General features: G+C 26.9%; 1 protein-coding gene across 2 annotated transcripts in view; it reads right to left on the bottom strand.

Annotated features, from left to right (window-relative positions):
* LOC129958561 (SLAIN motif-containing protein 2-like) overlaps positions 1-15658 on the bottom strand; it is a 58745-nt gene extending 43087 nt beyond the window's left edge. For both annotated transcript variants that reach the window (XM_056071108.1, XM_056071106.1), the window contains exons 1-5: positions 15156-15658; positions 12851-12999; positions 11392-11487; positions 6746-6973; positions 6477-6521 (exon numbers count right to left, since the gene is read on the bottom strand). In XM_056071108.1, the coding sequence (XP_055927083.1) occupies positions 6477-6521; positions 6746-6973; positions 11392-11487; positions 12851-12999; positions 15156-15481 (844 nt within the window). In that variant the 5' untranslated portion in view covers positions 15482-15658. The remainder of the gene's footprint in view (positions 1-6476; positions 6522-6745; positions 6974-11391; positions 11488-12850; positions 13000-15155) is intronic.
* Between the last annotated feature and the right edge of the window lie 1426 nt (positions 15659-17084).

Raw genomic sequence — 17084 nt, 5'->3', positions numbered from 1 at the left:
CTGACTCAACGAGTGAAATTTAAAATTTATATCCTGAACTTTTGATTTGATTTTAAATTGCATTTTTCTATTATAATATAATTGCAAATAATCTTTTTATATTATTATTCAAAATATCATGAGTTTTAGTTTAAAATATTGAGTTTTTAAATTTTTTCTAATCTATTAATTAAAAATTATGCATACAGACCTTGTGAACGAAAAAAGTAACATACCAAGATTCTTATATACTTAATAATTTATGGCACATGATAATTAGACAGATGTAGTGAATACCTCAGGGGAAATTGTTACACCTCTGACAATTGTTATTGAGTTGCTCTCTATTATCATTGTGTCCAAATACTTGTTTTTTACAAAATACAAATATTTTTCTTCAATTACTCAACTATTTCTTATACTACATATTTTTTTCTTTTCTTTTCCAAATACTATAAGAGTATTTTGAATCTTGTGTTTTTGTTACATTCATTCACAAGTTTTTGTGTGAAATCTTTGAATTTTGCATTTATTACTTTTAATTCCAAGTTTTTCATTTCATATTTTTGAATTTTGAAATTATTATTATCATTTCCAAATGATTTATTTGAAATATATGAATCTCACATTTATTTACATTTCCAAAAGTTTTATATGAAACCATTCAATTTTACAAGTATTATTTTCATTTCCAAGAATTTCATTACATATTTTTGAATCTTATATTTATGGTTTCAGTTCCAATTGTTTAATATGAAATATTTCACTTTTGCAAGTACTATTTTCACATCCGAGTTTTTTATCTGAAGTTTGAATCTTGTGTTTTTAATAACAGTTAAAATGCTTAATTTAAAATCATTACTATACTGATATTTCAATTGGGTGAAATAATAACAAGATTGATATTATATTTAATAATTTATTTCTAAATTAATAATTTTGTTGAGTCAGACTTTCAAGAATTTAAGAATAATGTAAGCAAGCCTGTCAGATTATTTTCACCAAATTAAGTGAACTACAGAATAATAACAAGAACATATTTGTGCACTAAATCATTTAAATTTTAATATTTTGTTATTACTGTTTATTATTAAGGTTTTTATAAAATATTTTCCACAGATATCACATTATCTTTTTTGTGCTTTATATAATCTTGTTCAAACTGATTTTTATTATTATTGTAAAGGTAAGGGAAACTCGGGTATCACATTTAATATGCTTTTAAATTTTAGTTTCTTACTTAACCACCACTGTAAGGTAAGGCTGTGTGTCGAGGACCCCGACATACTTCCGCGTCTTGCAATGGGGGGGGGGGGGAATTGTAATTAAATTTTAAACTCTTAATTTCAATTTAATTAATTCCCAAGATTTTATCTTAATTTAGCCCATAGTAACTTCATTCTAAAAATATTCTCTTATTTTGTGATCCAATTCTACTTTCTCTACTTAATTAATTCAAGATAAGCTTTATAAAACTGCTGACTCGGCTAAACGCCGATACTTTCACACGCTCGGCGTGAAGGGGTAAAAAATGTCCAGTAAACACATTCTTTCTTAAAAAAATCCTTGTGTTTCCCTTACACGTGATTGACATGCGTCAGAAATCCCTATCCGAATCTTAATAATATATTAGCACAATGAAGAAATATTTTCCCTATCAAAATCTAAGGTTATATAAGACGAGGGATAATTTAGTTCGTCCCTTCTTCCCCACTTCTACTTTTGCAACGCGCTGTGTGTCCGCGTCTTTGCTTGTAAATAATTATGCTTACCCGATGGATTAAAAAGAATTTAAAAACATAAAAAGTCTCTTCACTGTCTTCAAAACTGCATCCTGCTTCACATAAATTAATCCTTATATTATATATATATATATATATATATATATATATATATATAATGATATTTTAACTCTAATTTCAATTTAATTAATTTTCAAGATTTTATCTTAATTTAGCCCATAGTAACTTCATTCTAAAATATTCTCTTATTTCGTGATCCAATTCCGCTGTCTCTACTTAATTAATTCAAGAGAAGCTTTGTTAAATTGTTGAATCAGCTAAAATCTAATTTTCCCACACTGCGCGTGAAGAGAAAATACTGCTGATCAGGCAAATTCTTTTTTAAAATCTCCGTGTTTCCCCTGCCTTCTCCGCGTGTGTAACGAAAATCCCTATCGAAATCTCGAAATTTTTTTTATTACAATTATTGTATGTATTTTTTTTTTTTTTTAAGAAATGACTTTTTTTCGCCACTTTTTCAAATAGTGCATTTTCCATTATAAAATATTATTTATTCTGATACATTTGTTACTTTCCTATACTACATATTAAATTAATAGGAAAGTTATAAGGCATGCGAAGCATTTTGAAGACTGTTACAATTTAAATGTCATTATTGAAACTATAAATAACTTGTGCAGAGTTTGTTGTAAATTAGTTTGTGGTCCAGTGATTTTTTAAAAATCTTTTTGGTTACTTAAAAACAGATTTCTCTTTTTTAAATTTCAAGAAAGAATGAGTTCAGTTTTTACAAATACAATATATTGCTGTATCAAAATTTGGAGAATATCTCATTCATGTGGCACAAAATGTTTCAATAATGGATACATTTATGACAAACATAATTTAATAATAAAAAAAATTGTAGAAAGGTTGAAAATTTATCAATTGAAGATAAAGTAATTTAAATTTTTTCAGCTTTTATGTTTAACAAATCTTGATTGGATTTTTATGATGTATAATTTAATATTTATCAAGATAAATTATGTTTTCAAACATAACATATTTCAATTGTTGTTCTGTAACACGAGTCAAATTTATGGAAAATCCTTTTTAAATAATTCTTATCCATTATTTGAGTGTAGGAAAAACCTGGGCAGAAAGACTACAATCTCCTGTCCTTTAATTTTTTTTAATTGCATAAATGACAAAAGTAATTTAAACCAGAAACTGAATAATGTTTGAACATTTTGAATAGGTAAAACTAAATATGAGTTGTAACAACAGAGGGATAGACTGAGATAAGATATGAAGAGAAAAAGAAGAAAGTAAAATTTGCAGTTAAATGTTAAAGAATAGTTTAATGATGATGTGAAAATTTGCATGCTTCTCTAGAGATTACCTCCAAGTTTTCCCAAGAGAATAAAGAATTTTTTTTCACATCTTATGTCTTTTACATTTGTTTAAGTTTGTTGAAGGTTCTTTCTGATATCTTTTTATCTACACATCAGCTAGTTCTTCTGATTTGTGCATGACTAAATTTGGTATATTGGTGATGATTGTGCTTTTAAATAATTGAGAATAAAGCTATTCACATGAATTTTACAACACATGAATAAGTCTTGGTGCTGAAAAAATTGATTCAGTTTGAGGAATTGAAAAATACATGGTGTAAATTTTTAATATACCTACATAGAGATATTTACCAAAAGAAAAACTTTCAAAAATATTATTTAATTTTTAAAAAATGGTAAGCAAATCAATTTAAGTCATTTTATTTAAAATAAATATTTACTCCACCAAAAATAAATAGAATTAAACATAATCTGGTGACCATTATATTAACATATGTTTCATTCATAAAATCCTTCAACGGTTATGTATAAAAGATAAGTTAATAATTATTTTCAATTGTTTAGCCATTATATAATTTTACTATGAGATTTAAATAATAATAGGAAAAAATGTTTCCAACATCAGAGTTGTAAACTACAATTACTATAAAATTTATGTTCGAAATTCTTTATTTTGTATTAGTGCATATCATTCCATCAGACAAAATTCTTAATGCCCCTATATTATAAGAATAGTAATTTCAAATAATTTAATATATCTGAATTAGCTAATTAATACTTTAATTATCTTTAATTAGATATAAAATTTTATTTGGAAGACATTTAAGAGAAACTTCGCAAATTTTATCAGAAAATTACAATTGTCACTTCCAATGGTGGTCTACAGGCCTACTAAAACATAAAATTTTGCTTGACAATAAAGAAAAAGAATAAAGAAGTAGTTTATAAGAAGATTATTTTTCAATATTTACAATATAATATTATATATCTGAAAAAAATATTAGAGTACGAATTAATAAAAACCAATATTTGCTGTTTAAATTCTTATATTTATAAGAAAGAAAGGGAAATAATAAAAATTAAGGATGAATAATCATAAAATAAACGAATGAAATTTTATTTAAATTTAAATAACAAAGAATATTTATTATTTATTTGGTTTTAAATGTTGAAATTTTATAAACAATTGTATTTTGCTTTCTAGTGATGGAAAAAATGAAATGTTTTATGCGATTGAATCAGTTTATATCAGTTCATTCTTTTTGCATTTGTCTTTATAAGCCATCATAATGTTAAGAAAAGCAGCACAAACATTCAAATCAATGGAAATTCAATATGTGTGGGCAACTATGATTACTAAACTGAATAATACATTTGAAAAAGCAGATTCTAAGACCACTCATTATAGCAAAATTTTTCATTTTTTTTTCAATATTAATATTATTCATATACATGAAAATTAATATTGTAAAAATGAATTCAATGCATAGAAAGGCCAAACTGTTATATAAAAAGTAAAGATTCCTTTTGTTAGGACAAAATCAGAGAATTTTCATTGAACTGAAAATAGTAGCAACATGGTGGTGTTTTTTGGAACAAGGCATGCACACAACTGAAAAAGTCATCAGTATATACAATTGCCCAGTGCCATCTGAAATGTTGGGGCAGTTTAAATAATTCCAACTAATGCAAAATCCCAACTTCTGTTTCGGCACCCAGCGACACAGACAGTGCAAATAAAACAATGCATGAATTAATATAAGTTACAGAATCATAAACTTCATGGATTTTATTTTTAATTACTTGTTTTTGCTCAATTATAGTAATAGTCAATGAAGTTTGCAATTTTTATAATTCAATTCATTACATTCTCCTTTCACGGGACAGTTGGAAGTCATTTTTATCATTTTCCTTTAATGATTTTTTCACTTGTCCAAACCTTTTGTTCTGTTAGTAGATCACTATTAGTTTTGATAAATTTTTAATGATAAATTTCGATTTGAGAATTTATGAAGTTTTTTATTTAATAGCATTCCAGATCTCTATTGTTAACTTTGAATGTTACTATATATTTTCATATAAAGTTTGCCACAAATTGTAATTTTTTTAAAGAAATTTCTTAAGCATTCTGCTAATGTGATTCTACTCAAACCTTTGTCAGTTAAATGCATTTGATGTGTGTACATGCCACTCCAAATCTTCATTTTGGTGCTGTTGCTGTATAATTTTTATCTAATAAAAATGAAATCTTTTTTGCTTTAGTGTGATTTTTTGCAAAATTTACTATACAACCCTTTGTATTATATTTGACATATATATGCATCTTCACTTGACTTTAAATAGGGGGACTTGAGGAGCTTTAAAAAATAAATTCTGCAAATACTTGGTTATTCTGTGGCAATCAGATTTGAGATATTGTTAACAGAATAATAGTCAATCAAGATGAGTACATCTTTTAAATAAATAGATTTATAATAATATCAAACATTTCAAGAGAATAGGAAGAATTTAAATTAAAATATGATAGCAAAGAAAATTAAACTTATGATCCAAAACAAATTTTTAAGATTGAATAAATTTATACATATTCACAACTGAGTGTATTAATCTTACTGGAAGAAATTAAAGCATTGATTACAATAACTCAAAAGAAATTCAATTAAAAATTGTTCTTTGCGAAATCTTCATGAAATGATGAAATCTTAAAATAAAGATGATTTTCCTAATTATATTTGCATGCAAACAGTTGAAAGACTATGTAGGTGACTAAGACTAAGACTATTTTTCTATTTGCTCTCATTCAACTTTCAAAAGTTCATTTCAGATTCTCAGTCAGCAGAAAATTATTGATATTTCAAGCACAGAACAATATTGATGGAGAAGGAAAATTTTATAACCTTTTTTTTAATATTAAAACATGCTAAAGTATATCACCGATGGCTTATACTTTTATATCGAAAGGCAGTAAAAGTATTAAAGAAACCATCAGGTGAAGAGGTATGCAAATTTTTGAGCAAATATCAATATGCTAATAATATATATATTCAATTCACAAATTTTGTATTGCCGATTTTACAGAATAAATAAAATTCATAACTTTATTTCATGGTGGCATTTATGTTGATTCCCTTTAAAAATTAATATTTGGCATATTGTAATAGAGTAGGGCCACTATGCAGCATTATGACTAGAGTAAATATTCACCCTTTTTGACTAATGAAAATTTTGTCTTGACAGACTATTTTTTTTTATTATTATTATTTCATAATGCTAAGATGTTTTATGAAAATAATTAGTCTTAATAGTTTCCAGATAAAATTCATTTTGATTTTATAATCTACACATGTAACAGGATGCATTCAGTAATTTCATTTGAAATGAAAATATAAGCAAATTAAAAATTGACATATTTTCTACTTACCAGAGCCACGTTTAGGAGTGCCTAAAGGAGAACTCATTCTTAAACCTAGAAGAGAAATTTATAAATCACTATATATGCTGTATGTCTTCCTTGGAAAAATATTTTTCCAGGTTTTCTTGAATTTGATCTGATCATTTAAAATAAACAGTTTAGGAAAAATAAATGTCATAAAAAGTATATTCATTGAAAAGTTAGAGCAATTCAATTATGATTTGAAAATAGATAAATGTATATATAATGTTCATATCAAGCAACAAAATGTCACTCACTTTCTTCTTGCATACGAGCTACTTCTTGGACATCATTTGCATCTTCTAAAATATGGCAACTAGAAACAGAATCTGAACTCACATCACTTCTATACAGTTGAACAGTATAGGCTTTTTCAGATTTTTCAATACTCAGTGAATCAAGTTTTTCAAGAAATTCAATGGCTTGCTTCTTTTTACTACGAGTAAAAGTTCTAGTATCCACATGAGTAGGATCATGATTTTGAACTAAAAAATAGGGGGAAATATTCAGTTGAATACCATTAATGAAATACTATTAATAAAAGAAAATTCACTACATAAAATACATCAATGTCATAGCTGATTTAAAATGTAAAAATAAAATAAAAAGGGAAAAAAGGTAAACTAACCCATTTTATTTTTAGCACTCTTTTCTTATGTCATCATTAAGATTTATTTATTATAAGAAGTCTGCTATATCTATTTGCAAAGAAAATATGACTGTCATAATAAGAGTTTTACTATATATTAAGGTTTAAAATTTAGTCCATTTAAAATTGGAACCATAGTAGCTGTTTCCATGGGGGGGGGGACAACTCTCATCCTAACACATTTTCAAGGATTTGTTTCCCTTGGGTAAAAGGGAAACTGACAATTCTTAAATATCTTCATTTTGCAATCACTGTGTAGCCAAAACTATACAAATTATGAAAAACATTAAAATGATTGGACTCATTTTTCAAGCAAATACTTTAATGAATTTAAACCACCTATAAAATGGTGGACTTTGAGGATATGATGCCACAGGCACAAAAATATTCTGAGATGCCTTCCTCAGTATACTTTATTAATGATGAGAAAGTAGCATGGTTGAACTTGAGTTTTTAATTTTATTTTCATGCTTATTTTGTGATATTGTTATATAAATGAAAGGCAATTCCTAATGCATCTACAGCTTTTATCTCTATTTTGAACAGAGAACATTTTTACCGACACAATTTATATACTATGTCACTTTTAATGTTGCTACAACAATGAGTCTTGTATTATATATATATATATATATATTATACATATAAAATTTAAAGCAAAAGTCATGGACTTCCTTAGCAATTTTTTTTTTTATAATTTCAAGGAAATTATCCTATTTTTTTATAAAGATTTTTTGTCCAAACCCTAGTGAGTATGTCGTAGTACATGAATAGGAAAGCAGAAGATAGGAAAGTTAGACTGTGAAAATGTATTCTGAACTTATAAAGTTTCAGAAGATAATTTACGGATGCAGTATTTTGAATCTGAAAGAAAAAAAAAAATAGCTCATACAATTCTGAAGTTAAAAATATAGTGAAGTCAGAGCACAGCCAATTAAGAATTTATTTTCAAAGCATAGATTAATTAGAAACTGTCACATTATATATACCTTCATTATGAATTGATCGGTTTCTTTATCTTTGATACATATGTAGATAATCAAATAAAAATAAGATCCTGCATTTTTATTTTTTATCCTACATTAAAAAAAAAATAACTTAAAAGAATGAAGTGACAGCGATTTTAAATTGGATGGACATATCAATCAATGTTAAAGCATTAGAATTTCGTATGAAATGGGGGGGAGGGACTCTTAATAAATATATCATTTTTGTTTTTCTTTCATTAAGTTTTAAAAAATGGAAACTTATTCAATTTAATCAGCAAGAGTGGTCATCCCAAAATATTCTAGTATACTCTCTACTAATGATGTCACTTCCTCTCCCCAGAAAATCACGGACTTGGGCAAGTTCATCAATGCCACAAGTGCTCAGGCTTTTATTTTCAGAGATCCACACATAAGAGTTTTATGCTTCATAAAATAGAGAAGGAAATCAAATATGATAGCAAATGCCCCCCCCCCAAGAAGGAACTACAGTTTTAATTTCAAGATCAAACTATCCATCAAAGTCATTGCGAAGTTGCTATTGCATTTACATACATGCAGAAGTATAGACCAACAGATGGTTAGCTCTTGGTCAGATTTAATTAAAAATTCAACACTTTAGATGTAAAATTTGTGTACTAAATTTTATTCACATGTCTATTTATGTTTTGTAGTTTTCACATACACTTATATTTATCAAGCAGACAAACATACTTTAAGTCAATGAATTTTGTTCAAATTTGATTGAAATCTAAAAATTTAGTTAAGAGACACACCAAATTTCATCTGTCTATCTCAAAGCATTTTTGATAGTCTAATTCACATAAACAGACATAATTTCCAAACTGTGCTTTACGAACGTAGGGAAATCTGAAATGCTGCAATGTGTCAAAATCTTGGGTTCGAATTTTTTTTGACGATGACAATATTTTCTCTTGGTATACTTTGTTATAAGAGTGCATGAAAATGGATTTGACTTCATAAATCACTAAAGGTTTTGTGAATTATAATAAATTTTAACAGGACTATTAAGAGAAAATGTTATATTCTTTCAAAACTTAGAGTAAAAATAAACATTGTCAACTTCCTATAACACGAAAACTGAATGGTATGTTCTACATTTTTGCATATTTTCTGATAAAAGGTAAATAAACGTTTTTGAAAGAAAATGATAGAAAATTAATGTCAACAAATTAAATTAAGAAATTAAACTTTAGATGGAGGTACAAAAGAATACATATTGAATTAGATTAAATTTATACTTTTGATAAGTAATAAAAGAAATGGAGAAAAAAAATAAAATGAGAGTAAAATTTTGTAAACATTGAAACAGATGTTGAAAAGCATCAAAGTATCAATATATCACTTTTCTTGCTTTTAATTGGGTGAACTTCAGTACATACCCAACGTACTGAAAATGGTATATTTTTTTTTATAGTACCATTTTCAACAAATAAGCAAGACAGTAAATTTGCACTATTCCGCAAACACTTCTTGACTATCTCAACACAGAAAATAATTTCACTTGACTTAAATTAGAAATTTGCTCCCCATTAGATTTCAATTTGGAGTAAACTAAATAAAAAGCAATCAAAGAATTTTTACTTAAATATTTAATCACCATTTATAACTTCCTGAATTTAGAATGTTTCCGCTAATTTATTGGGAAAAAAGTAGTAATATTATTCTAATTAATACAAGTGATCTCACATTATTGAAAATGGAAGTACTCACCTTGAGCGACAATGAGGGGAAAAAAATTAAATAAAATTATCTCATTCCTGGCAACTCTGATTCAAGCAGAAAAGAAAAATCATACTAAAGCATCAGAATCTGATGATTGATGTAAATCCTTAAATTAATCCTTTTACTGGATGAAGAAAAAACTGATAAATATTCTTTTTATGCTTTTAATTTAAAAGACAGCAACCACCTTTGGAGCCCAGCTGCTTACCCTTCATATTAAAAGTAATAATTTAGCCATGTCAAATAACTTTGGTCAACTGCATTTTACCATAACAGATAAAAATATTTGAAAGCATTCTTGCACAAGAAACATAAAGCATACTGATTTATTAGTTATGTATGTGAAGTGGGGAAATGGACATAATTGTTCAGGTTATTATGGGCAAGAGCTACGTTATATATTTTTTTTATATATAACTTTCGAAATGGGAAGACAAGCATCAGTGATGACTTATTGAAAGATATCATGATCTTTCATGTGATACAGAAATTGGTGAAATCGAACCAGTAATTGAAGCTGGGCGACTGGTTAATTTTTTTCCCTTATTATTTTAAATAAAGTAAAACTATGGCTTGAATACTATAGCTAAGCTTGAATACTATGGCTTTCAAAATTTAGAAAATTGTTTTTTACTATTTCCATAAGTATTCCTACCCCGCCCCCTACATTTCATTTGTTTTTCTAAATTCAATTCTTTTCTTTCTTATTTACTTCAACTTTAAAGAAAAAGTAAAAGTAGAAAATTCTGCAAATCAAACTAAAGGGGAAACTGCGAAAAATTAAATTTTCCATCAGCTTAGCACTACGACACACATTAAAATAGATTTTCAGGACCCTTCAGATCTTTAGGCATGAAGCAACTACCAAAACCACTTCTGCGGAAAACCACAACAGCACTTATTTTCCAAAAACAAAATATTAGAACAGCAATATACAGACCACAAACTATGGACTATCCTATTACCTTTCATGCATTCCAGACTAATGTTCTTAAAAAGAAAATATCAAGTTATAAACAAAAGTAAATCACATGCAAAACTGAACTGTTTATGGTTTTATCTATTAAAAAGAATCGCAACTATTTAATGGTTGTCATGTCAAAGGAAAATAGTAAGCATTATGACTGAATGAATGAATGCTGAGAAGAAAGATTTATTTTCAAAAAGCAACCACATATTTACAGATTTCCAAATAATTCATGTCTATCCATTAATTTTTGAATTTTTCATATTTGCTAAAACAGTTACTAAAAACTGAAAAATATATATCAAGAAATAGATATTAATGAATAATAAATAAAAATGTAAAAAATAATGTACTAATGATTATAATTTAATAAATTACACCAAATTGAAAGACAGAAGATCTGGACTATCATAGTTGTTTTATATTCATAAATAAAATCTTTGTGAAATTGAACGATAATTAAAGAAACAAGTTTCTATCCTTTTACAGACAAAAAAAAAAAAATCTATAAAAAAAGTAAAATTTAACTGATTATTTTAAAAATCAAGAACTCACCAGATAGAGGAGTTTTATACATCATTTGAGAACGCCGCAAGTTACTAACGACAGGATTTTCGGCATGATGAGTAGTCACTTTGTTTGGTGGCGACACTAAGGAAAATAATTACATGATAATATAAAACAGGAATGAATTTTAGTTTAATGTGTCCCCAAGTGTGTTGTCGATATGGTAACCCTAAAAAGGATGCAGAATTATTTCCCTAGTAATCCTAATACTGATTTGTTTACAATTTTTTTCACATGTTCAGTTGTACATCTACTGCAGCAATTTTGCAAGAAATGAAAATTAAGAATGATCGATAAATAAACATCTATTAAAGAATTTATATAAATTATGTTTTATAATTTAAAATAGTAATACTGCTAATAAAACATTCAGCCTTATTTTTAAAGTAAACTAAGAACAAATAACAATATTCTTTTCTAATTCTTTATCTGCTTGAGCTTTTGAAGTTGTTTGTCTTTATTTCAGTCTTTCATTTTAATATTATGTTACCACAGTAATGGAATACTTTGCGATTTGTTGTTCTTTTCCTGGATTTCTTAGATTGTGAATGTTCATTAATCCAATATCTTATTACAAATATTATGAGGGGTATAGTATTTCCGAATTAGATGTCTACATTTCAAAATATATATGGCACCAACAGAATATCTACATCATTGGAAAATTCTGCTTTTTATTTTAATGGAAATTAATGAATTGTTACCTGCTTAAATGGAGAATTAATTGAACTTAGCAAGTGTATTTATTTCTCCAAATTTCTCCTTAAGAAAAGCATCAGTCTTTAGTAGCGAAGCTACAAAGAGCAGAAGCTTTCATTTTTCCTTATGCTATTCCTGTTATTCTCGGAATCCTTTAAGTTTAATAAGTTAATGAAACACATTAAACTAGGTTCCAGCTTCCACTGCTGGTAAAGCCTTACAATGTATTTTTAAGGTAAAAAATTCTGCCTGGTGCTCTCTTCAGATGCCAAAGGCATCGCATGTTTCAATCCTACTGTCTAATGTACAGATTGGTGCAACTGATTTACAAAAGTTTGTTATTTCAGAATTCAAAAGATATTCAGGAAATTTGACAAATAAAGGTTCAAAAAAGTTTTTTTAGATTATCTCATAATTTTAATAAAAATAGATTGTAACTGTAACTGTTTCACAGTATTGTTTACATAGGCAGCCATCTTGATTAGCAATTTGGCAGCATTGGCATCCTTGGTGAAGTAATGTGCACACTGAACTAGGATTTTGCCTCAAACAGTTAACTGGAATGCATACACTAATAAATTAGAAATCTTGCACAAGAAATTATCTTAAGTTGAAACACCGTCTTTTTACTAATTTGCAGAAAGATAATATTAGAAAATCTTGTTTTAAAAGCAGTAACAAACTGGAAAATTAATTAGAATTTACATCTCAGATATCTAAAAAATCTAACACTGAAATAAAATCTTACGTATCTCAAGCTCGTTTAATTTTGTCAATAAAGCCTTCTTTGCAAGTTGTAATTGTTTATTTTCTGGGTCATCAACATCCTTCCTTAACCACTTATATGGACTTTCGACTGTTTGCTGTTGCTTTGCACTTTTAGGTGACGTGTACAGCCTAGAAGAAAAAGCTTTACAAATCAAGTAATTTAAAATGAAATCGTTGATAATCTACGAGTTCATTAAATTTCCTAAATTACATTAAAAATAGTCATAAATATTTCCTTTTATGTATATTCAAACACTCTCACATTTAAAAGAATTTAAAATAATGACAGCAATCTTCACATGAATTGCAGAATTATAAATACGAAATGGTACAAACAAAAAATTTGATGGTATTAAAGCAAAAACGGCGAGAAAATTGAGAATATTATTCACTGATGAATAAGAAAGATGCATTCAGCGAAAATATTATATTTCTAATATAATTATTTAACTAATCTTCAATTTAAGTATATTTATTATAGGATTCCAAATGAAATATTATTATTATAGAATTCTCACAAATTATAAAGTTCTGTTTTGTTTAAATATTATCTACATTATGGCAAAAGAATTTAATTTGCTACAAATTTTAATAAATACAAATTTATTGAGCTACATAATTTAAAATTAAAAAAAAGAATACTTAATACTTATAATCACCTACATAACTACTATTTATCATCATGTGATGATAATACAAGAAATTAAATTTAGTAAATACAGAAGATAAATTATTAAATGCAAAATAATATTATACAGGCACTGACAAGAAGAATCGACAGGTTTATTAATTCACCCACTCATTAACATTGTAAAACAAACCACTAGGCTGAAAAACAATGTTTCTTTCATACACATAATAAATTCAAACCAAATAAGTTCAGTTTATTTATTAAATCTTTACATGAAATGTTATGCACATGTTAAAAAAATTGATTTAAGACTTAAAAAACTTTTAAAATATAAATGGATGACTACAATATATTAACGACAGCTTTAAAAATAAGTTTTGCAACAGAATAATTACTATTTATCTTTCTCTAAACTTGAATCTCATTTAGAAATCATAACAAAACTTAGAAATATTTGAAAGTAATTTTAGCTTACAACTGGAAGTCGGCATAAAATAAATATCACATAATTTAATGTTATAGCATTGACTTGAAAGCATATTAAGAAAATTTTTAAACAATTACTTGTCCAAGCAAATCACAAACTTTAATTATGCCTAAATTATTTAAATGGGGAGGGAGAGGGAATATGAATAAGGCTTCAGAAATATTTGAAAACAAGGAAACTATGGTCATAATTCTGAACGAGGTAGAAAACCTCTTTCTTTCCGATTTCCTTTAATATGTATTTGTGATATAAAACATATATATATATTCAAGATCAGAAACTTGTACTAAAATCACTAAATGCATGTTTAGCTTATTTTTCTACTTATTTAATGCATCATTTTCCAAATTGTCTTCAATTTTGATGACAAATATATTATATTATAATCAAACAATAAAAATGAGGAATTAAATGAAATTTTAAATAATAATATAGAAGTTGATGAAATAGGAGATAATATAAGAACAGTGACTTAAATTTTTTTGAATAGGGTTGCTAAAAATATACAGTACCAAAAATCAAATTACATTCAATCTTGTATAAAATAACGGTGGAAATAATATAGTTACCTGATATCATATAACATTTATACTGTATCTGAAGATGGAAATTTGGTTATTTGTTTGTTCCATAATGGTTAAATTTATTATCGATTAAAAAATTACAAGAATATTCATATTTTTTAAATTAATGTATCACACTACCTCCAACTGCCAGAATTATTTCACTAATATATCATTGAAATTACTGCAAATTTAGCATTGTAATTTTTACATACAGAGAGAGACAATTGAACAAATGTAATTTGTAACCATCTAAAATAAAACTTTTCTAAATACTTTCATATGCACTCATCACAAAAAGTCTGTAAAATAATGTTAAAAAACACAACATATGAAAAATTTCCCTTTCCAATCTTAAATGAAAATTTTATGAATGAATGGTCTACCTATAGATTGAACATAAGTAGATAAAGTACATTTTCAAGATGATTTCAATCTAAACTTATGTCAGTTTCTGTTAACAATAAATTTCTATATCATCGTTATTTTTTATTTATTTAATGAGCTCAAGAAAATTATGGTAATTTACTTAATTTCACCGCCCCCTCAAAAAATTACATGTATAAACAACAACAACTACAGAAATAATTTTAACTTTTCTCACCATGATTCATCATCAGACATTTCAATATCGCTAACTCTGATAATTTCCAGATTATCAAAATATTCGTCTTTGTTAGCGAAGACAGAATTTTCTACATTGCTTTCATTGTCAACATCACCCTTGGCCTCTGAGGTTTTCCGTGCAGATCGAGTAGCGTTTCTGGATTTAACATCTTTCACGGGGGACACCGATCTTTTTCTAGGAATGTTTTGCTTGTTTCTTAAATGCAAATTTTGAAGTTCTAATTTTCTTACTAATTCTTGTAGTTTCTTGACTTCTTCTAGGGTATTGACAGAAGTCTTGAAATCTTCCATGATAAGACTCATTTTACAACTCGTAAATTATTCACGAAATTATGATTAATCCAAAATAAACGTCAATCTTAATCATTTGTTAAAACTGGTACAGAATATTTTTCAATCCAGATTAGGAATTCAACAACAGAAGTTGAACCTGATTATGGTAGAATATTATGACTAACTACATTATTCGCTACAGTTATGAGTTGGCGGAGACTGCTATTTTATTTATGAAACGCATCCCACTTTCCATTCATGTTCCAAAAAGATGCCTCCTCCGCATATAAATAACATTTTTATAAGTAAGTTACATTTCAAAATTTTAACTGTGATTATTTGTGTGGAATGAAAATATTACTTTACATTAATTTCTCATTTTCTTCAAAAATGCAAGTTTAATTACAAATCTGCTATTTATGAATAATGTAAGTTTTAAATAGTGTCGTTCTATAGCCATATCGTCTGCATTCACGAACTGACTTTCGATCGTATTCAGCAACGCGAACCTATCACATTTATTATGTAAGTTTCTGCATACTCAGTGAAACAGGTGTTGTTCTAGAAGAATATATTGGATTTTAGCGTGTCACTAAGGCTTGTTTTCTTTTCTTTTCTTTTTTTTTCTTTTTTTTTCCGTGAACTTAAAGTGCTTTTCAATGAATTTTTCCCCACGACAATTTTATGATCATCCAAAACAAATAAGTATGCATCAATGCATATTTCATACTTGTAAACTGATCAGAGAAGAGATATCATCCGATTTCTAGAAATGATTAGTGTTTCTTAGTATCAACAAATGTAAACTATTTTTTATCTACAGTTTTAATTGCTAATATCTATCAGTGTGTGGCGACTCTTCCGTTCCTAATTGTGTAGAGGACTCACTCCCTGCAACCGTTCTGCATATTATGTTACTCCTTGTTAAGATAAAACTAACCATACATAGAGATGCATAATCCACTATTTTTTGAATAACAAATATTTTTGCTATTGTTATTTTTAAATATTGTTCCAAATAATTGTTATTTTAATCACATTTTTAATTAAAGCTTATTAATTAGGATAAATAATATTTTTTAAATTATAATTAATATTTCATTTATTAATTTAAGTAACGTGGGATTACCTTAATTTATCTATGTGAGCTAAAGTTTTAATTTTGATTTTTTTCAAAACCATTTATTTAATTCATTTATTGGAATAAAATATTTTCCGAAACAATGGAAATAAAAAAAGTGTCATTTCTTTGAAACTTTCATTTTAGTTCAATATTCTGCCAGTAGATGGCGCCTGCAAAATGAATGCCAATTACTTCACAGGCAACTAAAAATTATCTCTATGGTATACTCATATTGTCAAGGTAGAAATCATTAAAGTCAAGAAATCGTCAAGAAATCACTGATACCACTGAGCAAGCAATGACTTCTCTCTTTCAAACACGTTCTGTGAATAGCACCAATTACAGTTATATACGATTTCGAATGATTTCAATGTTTCTGAAATTCTAAGAATAATTGGTCCATCCATTTTTCAACCCATTCACAGATTTCTCCCCTCCTTTTAAGACCTCAGTTAAGGGAATGAGAGAATAGTTTCCCTCAAATTGAAAGTTCTATTTCAGAAGTTTCCT

Source organism: Argiope bruennichi, chromosome X1 (genome assembly GCF_947563725.1).
Source record: "Argiope bruennichi chromosome X1, qqArgBrue1.1, whole genome shotgun sequence".
NCBI lineage: Eukaryota > Metazoa > Arthropoda > Arachnida > Araneae > Araneidae > Argiope > Argiope bruennichi.
Note: the sequence above shows the minus strand (reverse complement) of the source record. Positions and strands in the feature narration are given on the sequence as shown.